Genomic DNA, 12,646 nt, shown 5'->3' on the forward strand with positions numbered 1-12,646 from the left:
AATCCTAAGCATGGAGGCATGGAACAGACTGACATACCTCGATGTGGGGTTGGGGGGACAAGAAGAGATAAACCAAAGAACTTGGGGGAAAGAAGGGAGGAAATGGGAGATATCTATAATACTATCAACAATAACAAATATATTAAAAAATAAATACTTGTTGAATGAATTATACTGCTGAATCAATTTTTTATTTATTTTTATTTATTTATTTTGGAGAAGAGGGGGAGAAAAAGAGGGAGAGAGATATTGATTTTTTGCTCTACTTATTCATGCATCATTGCTTGCTGAATCAATTCTTTAAATCCAAGGAAATTTAGAGAAAGAACTTAGATCATAAAGGTAATTTATATATAAAATTTTTCATGTAATTAAAAGACACCATGTATAAGAGATACAGATGAAAAGAATACAAGTTAGATATAGTGAGCTACTCTTTAGAAAAAGAGTTTCTTCTATGCCTACCCTTAGCAGAACATAAGGTCTCTCTACATCTTTCAAAGCTTCTATGAAAATTTCAATTCCTAAGTTCCAATACCCTAAGAATTTTGTTTTCTTACTGAAATCACCTATGATTACTTCAAACTTCTATGTCCAAAATTAAATCATGCTATAAAATGAAAAAGAATAATTAAAGTTTGTAAAAATTAGATACATGCTTGCCCACACACATGAGGAAAACTCTAGAAGGACATCCAACTGTTAACAGTTTAAGGAGGTGAAACTTCCTTTGGGCCCTGGATTTCAGAATTTCTTCTATTCCTAAAATCACTATCTCAGTATAGTTTCAAGTTCTCCCAACTTGAGTATTTCTTGCACTTGACCGACAGCACAATATTCTTAAAATATCACTTTCAACGCAGTTCCCCTCCTTAGGAGTATGCAGTGATTTCTACCACACTTTAATTTCTTTGTCTTTTAAGTTCCTCCCTAATCTGATTTCATTCTGTTTAGCATTTTCTAAAATGCTTCAACTGGCTAAATATGTCAAGCAGGCCACCTCACTAGTACTTTTATCATATTTAATTCCACTTGGGTATCTTAGTTTATACTTTTCTCTAATCTGGCATGTTCTCCTACAGACAACCATACTTCATAGTTCAACTCAAATGACATCTTTTCTGTGAAGTAGTCCTGCCCCAGAATCCACAGCCCACAACCACCTCTCCTTTACCTTATTCCTTTTGCATTTCTGCCTACAGCATGCAAACATTATAGTACTAGAGGCCCGGTGCACAAAAATTTGTGCACTCGGGGGGGAGGGGAGTCCATCAGCCCGGCCTGTGCCCTCTCGCAGTCTGGGACCCCTCGGGAGATAACACCCTGTTGGCTTAGGCCTGCTCCTGGGTGGCAGGGGGCAGGCCCAATCCCTAGGTGCAGCCCCTGGTTGGGCTCAGAGCAGGGCCGATTGGGGAGTTGGGGCGCCGCCCCCTGTCATGCACAGAGCAGGGCGGATTGGGAGGTTGCGATGCCTCCCTCAGTCATGCTCAGGGTAGGGCTGATGGGGGGGTTAGGGCACCGCCCCCTGTCACATTCAAGGCAGGGTCGATGGGGAGGTTGTGGTGCCACCCCCTGTCACGCACAGAGCAGGGCCGATCAGGGGATTGGGGAGCTCCCCCCTGTCACGCACAGAGCAGGGTCAATCAGGCGGTTGGGGAGCTCCCCCCTGTCACGCACAGAGCAGGGCCCATCAGAGGGTTGGGGAGCTCCCCACTGTCACTCACAGAGTAGGGCCGATAGGGGAGTTGGCGCACCGCCCCCTGTCACACACAGAGCAGGGCGGACCAGGGGGTTGGGGCGCAGCCCTCTATCACCCACAGAGCAGGGCCGATCAGGGGGTTGGGGCGCCGCCACTGTCACACTCAGGGCAGGGCCGATGGGGAGGTTATGGCTCTACCCCATCACACACAGAGCAGGGCCCGTGGGGTTGAGGGGGTTGGGGCGCCGCACCCTGTCACACACAGAGCCGCAGGGTGATCAGGGGGTTTGGGCGCTGCCCCCTGTCACACTGATCCCGGTGCCGGGAGGCCTCTCAGCTACGCTGATCCCGGTGCTGGGAGGCATATTACCCTTTTATTATATAGGATAGAGGCCTGGTGCATGGCTGGGGGCTGGCTGGTTTGCCCTGAAGGGTGTCCCGGATCAGGGTGGGGGTCCCCACTGGGGTGCCTGGCCAGCCTGGATGAGGGGATGATGGCTGTTTGCAGCTGGTCACACACCCTTCAGGGTGGGGGTCCCCACTGGGGTGCCTGGCCAGTCTGGGTGAGGGGCGGGGGGTTTTTTCAGGCTGAGACTGAAGCTCCCAACTGCTCCTTTTTTTCTTTTTTTTTTTTGTTATTCTGAGCCAGCTTTAGCTCTGAGGCTCCAGCTCTTAGGCCTCCGCTCCTGAAAGCAGGTATCTTGTTTGTTCAGGTTCTACAATCGAAACTCTGTATCAACTCCAGGTCTGAAATCCCGGCTAGCTGAAAGCTGGTTTCTGGGGTTTTGTTTAGCTTCTATTTTTGTAACTATGTTTCAAACTGCCAGCTCAGAGGCCTGCAGCGGCAGGCAGGGAACGTTGGAGTCCTCCGTCACTGAAGCAAACAAGCCTCATGTTAATTTCAAGCTGCCTGGATGCCGGCCGCCATCTTGGCTGGCAGTTAATTTGCATATCGCCCTGATTAGCCAATGGGAAGGGTAGCAGTCGTACGCCAATTACCATGTTTCTCTTTTATTAGTGTAGATTAGTGCCCTAGCTGGTATTGCTCAGCAGTTATAGAGTGTCGTCGGCCCACGCACCAGACGGTGGAGGGTTCGCTTCCCAGTCAAGGACATGTACCTGGGTTTTGGGTTTGTTCCCCGGCCCTAGTCAGGGTGAATGCAGGAGGCAACCAGTAGATGTGTATGTGTGTCTCTCTCTCCCCTTCCTTCTCTCCGAAAAGCAAAGGAAAAAATATCCTCAGGTAAGGATTAACAAACAAAAAATTATAGTACTGCCCTGCCTGGTTTGGCTCAGCGGATAGAGCATCGGCCTGCGGACCGTAGGGCCCCAGGTTCGATTCCGGTCAAGAGCACATGCCTGGGTTGCGGGCTCTGTCCAATGTGCGGGAGGCAGCCAATCAATGATTCCTTCTCATCACTGATGTTTCTATCTCACTCTTCCTCTCCCTTCCTCTCTGAAGTCAATAAAAATATATTTTTAAAAATTATTTAAAAAAATTATAGTACTAGTGCTAAGAGTCATTCTGAAATATTTAGCACCTGATTTCAGCTCATACATATTTTACACATAATACAACACATATAGCCCATTTATGCTCTGACAAATCATTGCCTTAGGGAAATATAAAAATGCATTATTTGTTGAATTAACAGTAACTTCTGATGCTTGCTTTAACTTGAGAGGATTTTTTTAAAAAGGAATAAATACCATCAGTTTGTTGTTGTTGACATTTTGACAGCCATGTACAAACCTATGGGCAGGGATTGTGCCTAAGTAATTTCATGTCTCCAAAACCTAGCATAGTGGTTAGTTCATAAGTGGTGCTCAGTAAATGTTCGTCAAAAAGACAAAAAGGATTTAAAGGAATCGAATATAAGATTGTATATTAGTAATTTGAGGTTACAGAATTCAAGGTTAAAGTAAGGATAGTAAAGAAAAAGAGAATCTAAAAAAAAAAGTCTGTAATGACTCAGTATACCAAAAATTGGCATTTTTTAAAATGTCACCAAACCACAATAGAGACTAATGAACCTGATAATTGCATTCCCACTGAAAGCAAGAAAATAAACTACAGAAATTGAGTAATTAGGGAAGGGGTTCACATTAATTCATAACAATAATCACTTAGTGACTTTGGAATACCTGGTTACTTGGAGTGCCAGCACATATTCTGTTTCAGTTGTATAAGGCAGCAAAAGTAGCTATGTACTCAGGGGATAGTCTGATAACCTAAAGGTATAGTACATCTGTCTTTATTTAGGGAAACTGGTAGCAGAAACATAATCTGGACTATGCATAACCATAACAATATTCTCACGGATCATGAAATGGTGGGAGGGACGAAGGGGAGGAAAAGAAGCAAAAGCCAAGAAGCGTGCTGGTGGTGTACTTTCAAGGTATCAATGAATGAGAGCTATGGGCAGTTTCAAATTTAGATCAGAAGTATCAGTGAAATCAAACATTCAAAAAAATACACACTTTTAAAACTCAAAAAAGTGCAGTGATTACATAGCTATTGTGGTAGTGGGTTATCAGTGCATTCATTTATTCAACAAATAGCTCCTGGGGGGCCTAGCATGCGAGGTTACAGAATACAAACATTATAAATGTGTTTGCTGGAGAGGAGACAGGACAAGGTGAGAGAGAAACACACATGCTTACAAACCAAGGTGCTACATAACATAACAGAAACATGCACACAGACTCAGGAGAGAAGATAACATGAGTTTCCTAAAGCAGGTGTGATAAGTGAATCTCAAAATACAAGTAGGGCTACTGGTGGGCCGGGGGTGAAGGACACTCTAGGAAACAGCATGCCCATAGGAATGGATAGATAACAATGTTTCAGAAGAGGCAGGTAAGGTAGCTCAGCAGGACTGCAAACAGGATGGCAGGGTAGCAGGAGGTAAGACAAATGCTCACAGAAGGCACTGCGCATTGTTGAAGAGCTTATGTTTTCAGCCTGTAAACAACTAAAACACTTTTAAGAATGACACGACCAGATGTGTGTTGTGGATACATTATTTTGGCAGCACTACGGGAGCCGGAATGGAAATCGGGCCTAAGAAGTAAAGTGTGTCCACGGGTCTCAATGTCTCAGCCTAGGAGTCACTTTAAACAAAACACACTTTTCCTGCGAAACGCTTCACCCAGTTCTCCAGTTTACTGCCTTAAAAAGCTAGGGCCTGAAATTTACATCAGGGCTCGCTCCCTCTCCAAACAAAACCATCGCATCAAGGAGATGACGAGGGGCAGCTTCTATGAAATGTCCCCCAAACGGTGAATACCTCCAGCTAAAGACACTTTCCGGCATTCCCTTAAAACGCCAAACGCCCTGTGTCTCGGGGGACCCGAGGAACCTTGGAAACTTGTCTCTACTCCCCCGACCACCCCTGGAGAGCCACGGGCAGAACAGATGCAGGAGGAAGTCAGGGGGCGCGTGTTCATTCCAGGGAAAGTTCGCCCGAGTGACCCTGACCCCGCTGGCCTCGGGAACGAGTCGGCGAAGACGCTGCCGGTGAACCGAGCAGACACGGCGGGCGAGGCAGAGCCCCTCAGGGAGCGAGAGGAGCTGTCAACGCGCCCGCGCCGGGAGCTGCGGCAGGGCCAGCCTCGTTCGGAGCGGCCGGCAGACGGAGCGCCTGTGACAACTAGTTGGAGTAGTTTGCCGGCGAGGCAGCGGGAGGACCCGAGGGGAAAGGGGCTCTCGGACGCTCACGAGGCGGCTCTACGCGCGGCCAGACAGGAGACCGCGGGCGAGACCGACGCGCCGTGCAGAGCAGAGGCGAGCGGGAGGGTGTGGAGCTGGGAGCCGACCCGGGGCTCCCGGCTGGAGGCGGGAAGTTAGCGGGCGAGGACGAGGCACCGAAAGGATGACTAGAGTTTCCCAGGGACAGTGGAAGCGGAGGGGCGTCAGGGACCAAGAAGACGCCCGAACTCGGGTAGGGGGTGAAGGGCACCAACACCTCGGAGATGCGGGGAGAGCGATGGGGAGACCGGAGGTGTCACTCGTGACTGTCCGGAGGCAGCCCTCCCGCACCCAGCCCGGTACTCACAGAGCTCGGAGTACCGGTGGCAGCCCCGTCCCAACTGCTGCAGGTAGCGCTGCAGGACGTCCGTGAGGAGGTGGCAGGCGCTGAGTTGCACGGAGTCCCAGCCCAGCGCCTGGCAGATCTGCGCCACCGAGACCCTCAACAACGACCTGGAGTAACTCTCGCACATCCCGCTCCGTGGACTCCACCGCAGCACTTGCTGCCACTTCTCTCCACCGCCACCGCCTAACCTTAGCAGAGCCCCCGATTCATCCTCCAGGGCCCCTGCGGCGGGGAAAACGTTCCCCCGGACCCCTGGCGACCACCTCAAAGCCTCGGCAGCACGGAGCGCGCCAGCCTGAGAGCCGCCATTTTGGACTCGCTCCGCCTCCCGCTGGATGGTCGCCGGGGCGAGGCAGCACTAGCCGAACGCTGAGCGCACCGATGAGGAAGCTCCGCCCCGTTGGAGCAGAGCGATGCTATCGGTATCGATTCTCGAGACTGGAAAGCTGTAGGAAACGTCGTTGCCGAGCGCAGGTGGAAGAAGCGGCCGAAGAGGCAGGTGCTCGGGCCTTCCGGGTGGGGGGGTGGATGCTCACTTGGAGAGGAAGGGAGAGGGGACCGTCAGTAGTTTAGGGGCAAAAATCAGGAATGAAGTGAAAATGCGACTGTTAGAGAGAAGTGGGAAACCGAGTGGTTCGGAGTCAAGGGGCGGGATTTGGGGCGTGGGAACCTAAGTGTCCCCACCCCCACCCCCAAGCGCGGATCTCATCCGTTTTGCCTCTGCTCAAAGAAAACAACCTGAGCTTTTTACCATTGTGTAGATTAAATCACGCCCAAGCTGTTTAGCATGCCATTCTGAGCCCTTAACAAGTAGGGTGGAGACTAGGGTGAGACGAGTTAGGCACTGGCCTTGGTGCAAAATTTATGAGGCCCCAGAAATCTAATCAAGGTCAATAACAAGTACCTTAAATCAATGGAGCTGGCAGAGGGCATGGGGCACATTTGCCTACACCAGAGCCTTCTCTCAGCCTCCGCCAAGTGTTACCAGATCTCTCCAATTTGCCAGAAATTGGGATTTTGTGATAGGGGCCTCGATTTTTAAATATTGGGAATACATTTTTAAAATTTTAATTTGCAAGCAAACTAATCCCATGGTTAAGCCAGGTTGTAATGGCTCATTTACTCTGTTTCTTAAATATGCAGAATAAATGTGTGTGTGTGTGTGTGTTTTCCCTGCAAGCTTCTTTCTTTCCCCTTATTCTCTCCTCTGTATTGTCTCAGTTTCTCTATTCTTATACCTATCACAGTGCATTAAGTATTTGAGTTTATATGCCTCTCCCAATAAATTGTGAATTTCCTAGTGGCTTTACATAACCCCTGTAGGGACTATTTCAGGACCTTCAACATAATATAGTCTTTCTTTCTTTTTTTTTTTTACGTCGTAAAAACCCAATAGCCCTAGACGATTTGGCTAAATGGATAGAACGTGGGCCTGCGGACTGAAGGGTCCTGAGTTCGATTTCAGTCAAGGGCACATGCAGGGGTTTCAGGTCCAATCCCCAGTAAGGGGCGTGCAAGAGGCAGCCAATCAATGATTTGCTCTCATCACTGCTGTTTCTCTCTCTCTCCCTCTCCTTTCCTCTCTGAAATCAATAAAAATGTTTTTTAAAAAAACACTATATAACTGAAAATATGGTACTTCAACTAAATGACCATCTGTAGAGAAGGAGCAAGGTGCTAGGTGGCAGGGGCCTATAACATCTTTTTCATTGACTTTTCTGACCCCAAGATTATCAGGGACCTTTTGGATACTAAATGTATGGGCCACTTTAGTCTTCATCTTACTTGACCATTTTGTAATTATTTGATAATGTTGAACACTATCTTCATTTTGAAACTTTGGTACCTTGAATTTCACAATACACCCCTCTCTTGCTGTTCAGTCAGTTCTTCTGGAGCTTCCTTTTATAGCTCTACATTTGATTCCTCTTCATTTGCATGTGTGTGCTTTAACCCCTTAACATTATATTTTGGAAAATTTCAAACCTACAGAAAAACTATAAATAGGTATAAACTTGACCTACATTCAGTTGTTAACATTTTGCCATGTTTACTGTGTGCATACACATAACGCATCCCTTTTTCCAGAACAATTTGAAAATACTTGCAAACTTCATGGCATTTAACCCAGAAATAGTTCAGTCTGTATCTTCCCCAAACAAGGACATGATTATATGTCACAGGTTCAACTCCCTAGAAAAACAGTTCTGAGATGAAATTCAAACTGCAGAAGGTTTATTAAGGAGTGCTTCTGGGACCACCACCTGTGCAAGGGAAAGAGCTTGCAATGCACTTTCCTTTCGCTTTGTTGTTTTTGTTTTTTAACTTTTCCTTGCAATGCACTTTCCTTTCGCTTTGTTGTTTTTGTTTTTTAACTTTTCCTTGCAATGCACTTTCAAGGAGGACTTCATCCAATCCCATAGGGAGCTGAAGGTGGATGGCCCTTCAGCTTTTCCATGAGATGAAACTAGGCGGCTGACCTTTATATTCCTGTGTTGGTAAAAAATATAATGTAAGCCCTCATTGTGTGACGGCTTTCCTGGAAAGGGTGTGTAATCGTAGGCAAAGGTGCTTTCTGCAGCAGAGGCAATTCCAAGGAAGGTGGAAGTCCTTCAGTCCTAAGGGGATCTAAGCCGTGCATTACAATATTCTCTCCTGTCTTAGTCTGTTTGGGCTGCCATGACAAAATATAGTCAAAACTCATTTCTCTAATGTCTGCCATCTCAAACAATTAGGTTCTCTACAAAGGTGTTCACAGGAAAAATGTCTCCAATTTTCGACCTGACAGCCCTTTAAAGCTGATACCGCAGCTCTCTTAGGCAACAAACAAAAGAGAGAATGCTTTTGTTGCTGGTGACAATTAGCACAATTTTAAAACATAAAGAGGCTATCCAGAGTGCTAATGTTGCTAAGGATGTGAAAGTGCTCACAAAACAATAACCACAGGCAATTGAATAGGTAGAAAACTGTTGTTGATTGGATAAAAAGATAAGCAGTTAGCTGGTGATGGCATTTCAGAGGCAGTGATCTATGAAAAATTCTTTTTTTTTTTTAAATTAACCTTATTGTTGAAAGTATTACAGATGTCCCCTTTTCCCCCCCAGCCCACCCAGGCCTTCCAGCCCACCCAGGCCTTCACTACCATATTGTGTGTCCCTGGGTTATTCATATAAGTTCTTTGGTTAATCATTTCCCACTCACCCACCCACTTAGCCCCTGAAAAATTCACTTAAGGCTAGGAGGGGGTGGTTTGATAAATTTAAGAAAAGAATTATTTATAGATTAAATAGTACATTAGACATATACTGTATACATGAGAAAGGTGAAAAAAAGGGAATCATTTGGGGGTCCGGAATGGATTCACTCAACTTACATTATTTCTAATGGGAAAAAATATTTGGTTTTCAAACAAATTGCTTCTCCAACAGCCTTCTGGAATGAATTAGATTCAAGAACTTAAGTTCCACTGTACCATAGACTGGGTAACTTATCAACAGAGATTTATTTCTCACAGTTCTGGAGGCTGGAAGTCAGCAATCAACTTCTGTTCTCATCCACAAGGTGGTAGGCGCCTGGGAGCTCTGTGGGATCTGGTTTATAAGAACATTAATCCCATTAAAGAGGGCTCCACCCACCCTCATGATCTAATCACATCCTAACAGCTCCACCTTAATACCATCATGCTGGGAGTAAAGATTCCAACATGCATTTTGGCAGTACACAAATATTCAAACCATAGCAACTTTAGTCCACTTCTTGTACCCTTAAATTCACTTCGTGGTATAAATTTGAGGAACAGCTCCTCCTGGATTTGGGAGTTGGAGGTAGGGGGGTGGGGGCGGAAGAGACTCTTTTCCTAGAGAAAAAACAAATAGGAGGGACAGGAGACAGATTACAGCTTCCATTGATCGTCTTCCTCCTCCACTGTTCTAAATTTCTCTCACCAAAGCTAGCACCACTATTGGTCCTCAGTGGCTTACCTAGTGGCACCACCCAGACCCTTTCTGCAGGAGGTCTGAGCCCCTGGTTTTTATGCCCTTTTCAGACTGTGGCTGCTAAATCTGTCTGCAGACCATCAATATTAGATAAGAGGCACCCAACCAGACTGCTTGGGTACCAAACATTTCTCCTTGCCTTCATTGTGTAACAGCAATGATCAGGGTCGATTACTCCTGCCAACACTGACTCCTCTGCATGCTGTCTCCTGGCCTAAGTGCCCAGGTAATATTTCAGTGGGACTCTGTCTGTCTACCCTGGTGAAAACATCCCCACCCCCCCTTTTGGAAATCAAAACTGTCAACCTGGGGAAGCCAGAGTTGCAGAGACCAGAACAGTTTCCCAGCAGGGAAACTGGCTTCCACCTGTGTGTGATCTATCTAACCCAGCAGCACAGACACATAAGTCATTGACTTAGTTTTGTATGTGGCATACTGGGGGATTAGCCTGTGACCTAGTGCTTTAGTTGTGCCTTCAAAGGGTGTTCCCCTGCACTGTCAGACTCACAGCTCTATTGGTCTATCTGTTATGACCAAATTTCCACAGTCGTGTGCCCACTCCCAACCTCCTTTGTTGTAAAATGGCTCCCTTGCTCTGACACAGCAATACAGGACACCAGTACATCAAACACCATAAGCAGGAAAGGCAAATCTGTATCCATAAATCCAGAACATGCGCCTATTCCTGTCAACACAAATGGCTGCTCTTTCTAGGATGAGCATTGTGGTCCACTTGCTAAGTAGTTCGTTGGTCTCCTTACAGTGTATTTACTTTGCTAGAGTGCTATAACAAAATGGCAGATTTGGGGGCTTAAACACTTATTTTCACACAGTTGTGAAGGCTGTAAGTTCAAGATTGGTGTTATCACAATGGATTTTCTTAGTCCTCCTCTCTCCTTGGCTTGAAGCCACTTTTATTTCTGAAACTTTGTGATGTTCTTCTCTGAAAGCTTTTAGGTCTCTACCTGCACTGCTCTGAAAGGTCACATGATGATCTTGAATGAGCATCCTTGGACAAGTCTTTATAGTATGAGTACTTCTGTAGACTAGACCAGTGGTCGGCAAACTCATTAGTCAACAGAGCCAAATATCAACAGTACAACGATTGAAATTTCTTTTGAGAGCCAAATTTTTTAAACTTAAACTACATAGGTAGGTACATTGTTATTATCTTAATTAGGGTATTCCTAAACTGGCCTTTCCTAAAACCATCCTCAATCTGAGGGGTCGACCTCAGCGAAGGTAACCCCAGTTCTTCTAACGCCACTTCTTCAAAATAGACTGGCCCAGGTTGAAAACCGACTTCTGCGCATGGGCCACGAAGTTTCAATTGCACTGTATATGCGCGCCCGCACGTGGTGTTTTGTGGAAGAGCCACTCAAGGGGCCAAAGAGCCCCATGTGGCTCGCGACCCGCGGTTTGCTGACCACTGGACTAGACTATTAGAAGTGGAAATGACTCAAACTGTATATTTTGAAATTTAATAGACACTGCCAAATCACTCTCAAAAAGATGGTAAACTTGCACTAACAGCGTATGAGATTGATTCCTCCTACTGTAAAACTTTATCTTTTTAAAAAAACATTTACCATTCAAACCATTTAAAATTTTTTTGTTATGTTTTTATTGATTTCAGAGAGGGGGAGGGGAGGAATAGAAACATCAATTATGAGAATGATCAACTGCCTCCTGCATGCCCCCTATTGGGGATCAAGCCTGCAACCCTAGCATTTGCCCTGAGTTGAACCCACAAGCCAGGCAACTTTTTCCGTCTTTAGTCTTTAACAAATTTGATGGATAAAAAGGACAATTGACTACGAATTCACTGCCCATTTTTAAAACTGACTTATCTTTTTTTCATTGAAATGGGATTTCTTAGTATATCAATGACATACACTCCTTTAAATCATCACCGGAGGGTATGTTTATTTGATTTTAGAGAGCAGGAGAGAAACATTTACAGGTTGCTTCCCAGATGCACCCCAACTGGGGATCAAACCCGAAACTTATGTATATGCCCTGACTAGGAATGGAACCCACAACCTTTTGGTGTACAGAAACACACTCCAACCAAATGAACACACCAGCCAGGGCAGTGACAAATACTTCTATCATTAGAGAAATTTGTCTTACTGCTGTTCGATAAGAATGCACGATCATTTTTTCTACTCTTTTTCTTTAAAAAACATATATATATATATATATATATATATATCATAAGATATATATATATATATATATATATATATTATGATTTCTGAGAGGGAGAAACATCAATACATCAATGATGATAGAGAATCATTGACCAGTGGCCTCCTGCACACTCCACATGTGGATCGAGCCCACAACCCAGGCTTGTGCCCTGAACAGGAAATTGAGCCATAACCTCCTGGTTCATAGATTGATGCTCAACCACTGAGCCACACTATATGTATTTTATTTAATGTTTATCTAAAACTCAAGAGAATGGGTTTTATATTTATTGTTTTATAGTCTTTTTGGAAATTACAGGGGTGGGCAAAAGTTTACAGTTGTTCATATGGAAAGAAGACAAATATACAATAAATAAATAATAATATAAGAGTAAACGTTTGCCCTAGCTGGTTTGGCTCGGTGGATAGAGTGTCAGCCTGTGGACTGAAGGGTCCCAGGCTCGATTCTGGTCAAGGGCACATGCCTGGGTTGCGGTCTTGGTCCCCAGTGGGGGGCATGCAGTAGGCAGTCGATCAGTGATTCTTTTTTTTTTTTTTAAATATATTTTATTGATTTTTTTACAGAGAGGAAAGGAGAAAGAGTCAGAAACATCGATCAGCCGCCTCCTGCACATCTCCTACTGGGGATGTGCCCGCAACCCA

General features: G+C 45.5%; 1 protein-coding gene across 1 annotated transcript in view; it reads right to left on the bottom strand.

Moving 5' to 3' along the window:
• The window catches only part of TAF3 (TATA-box binding protein associated factor 3), a 191,576-nt gene extending 185,377 nt beyond the window's left edge, over window positions 1–6,199 (bottom strand). The window contains 1 exon segment of the mRNA XM_036341524.1: window positions 5,758–6,199. Coding sequence (XP_036197417.1) covers window positions 5,758–5,923 — 166 coding nt within the window. The 5' untranslated portion in view covers window positions 5,924–6,199.
• Window positions 6,200–12,646: the final 6,447 nt, after the last annotated feature.

The sequence above is a fragment of the Myotis myotis genome, unplaced genomic scaffold (assembly GCF_014108235.1).
Source record: "Myotis myotis isolate mMyoMyo1 unplaced genomic scaffold, mMyoMyo1.p scaffold_m19_p_1, whole genome shotgun sequence".
In the NCBI taxonomy this organism is placed as follows: Eukaryota; Metazoa; Chordata; class Mammalia; order Chiroptera; family Vespertilionidae; genus Myotis; species Myotis myotis.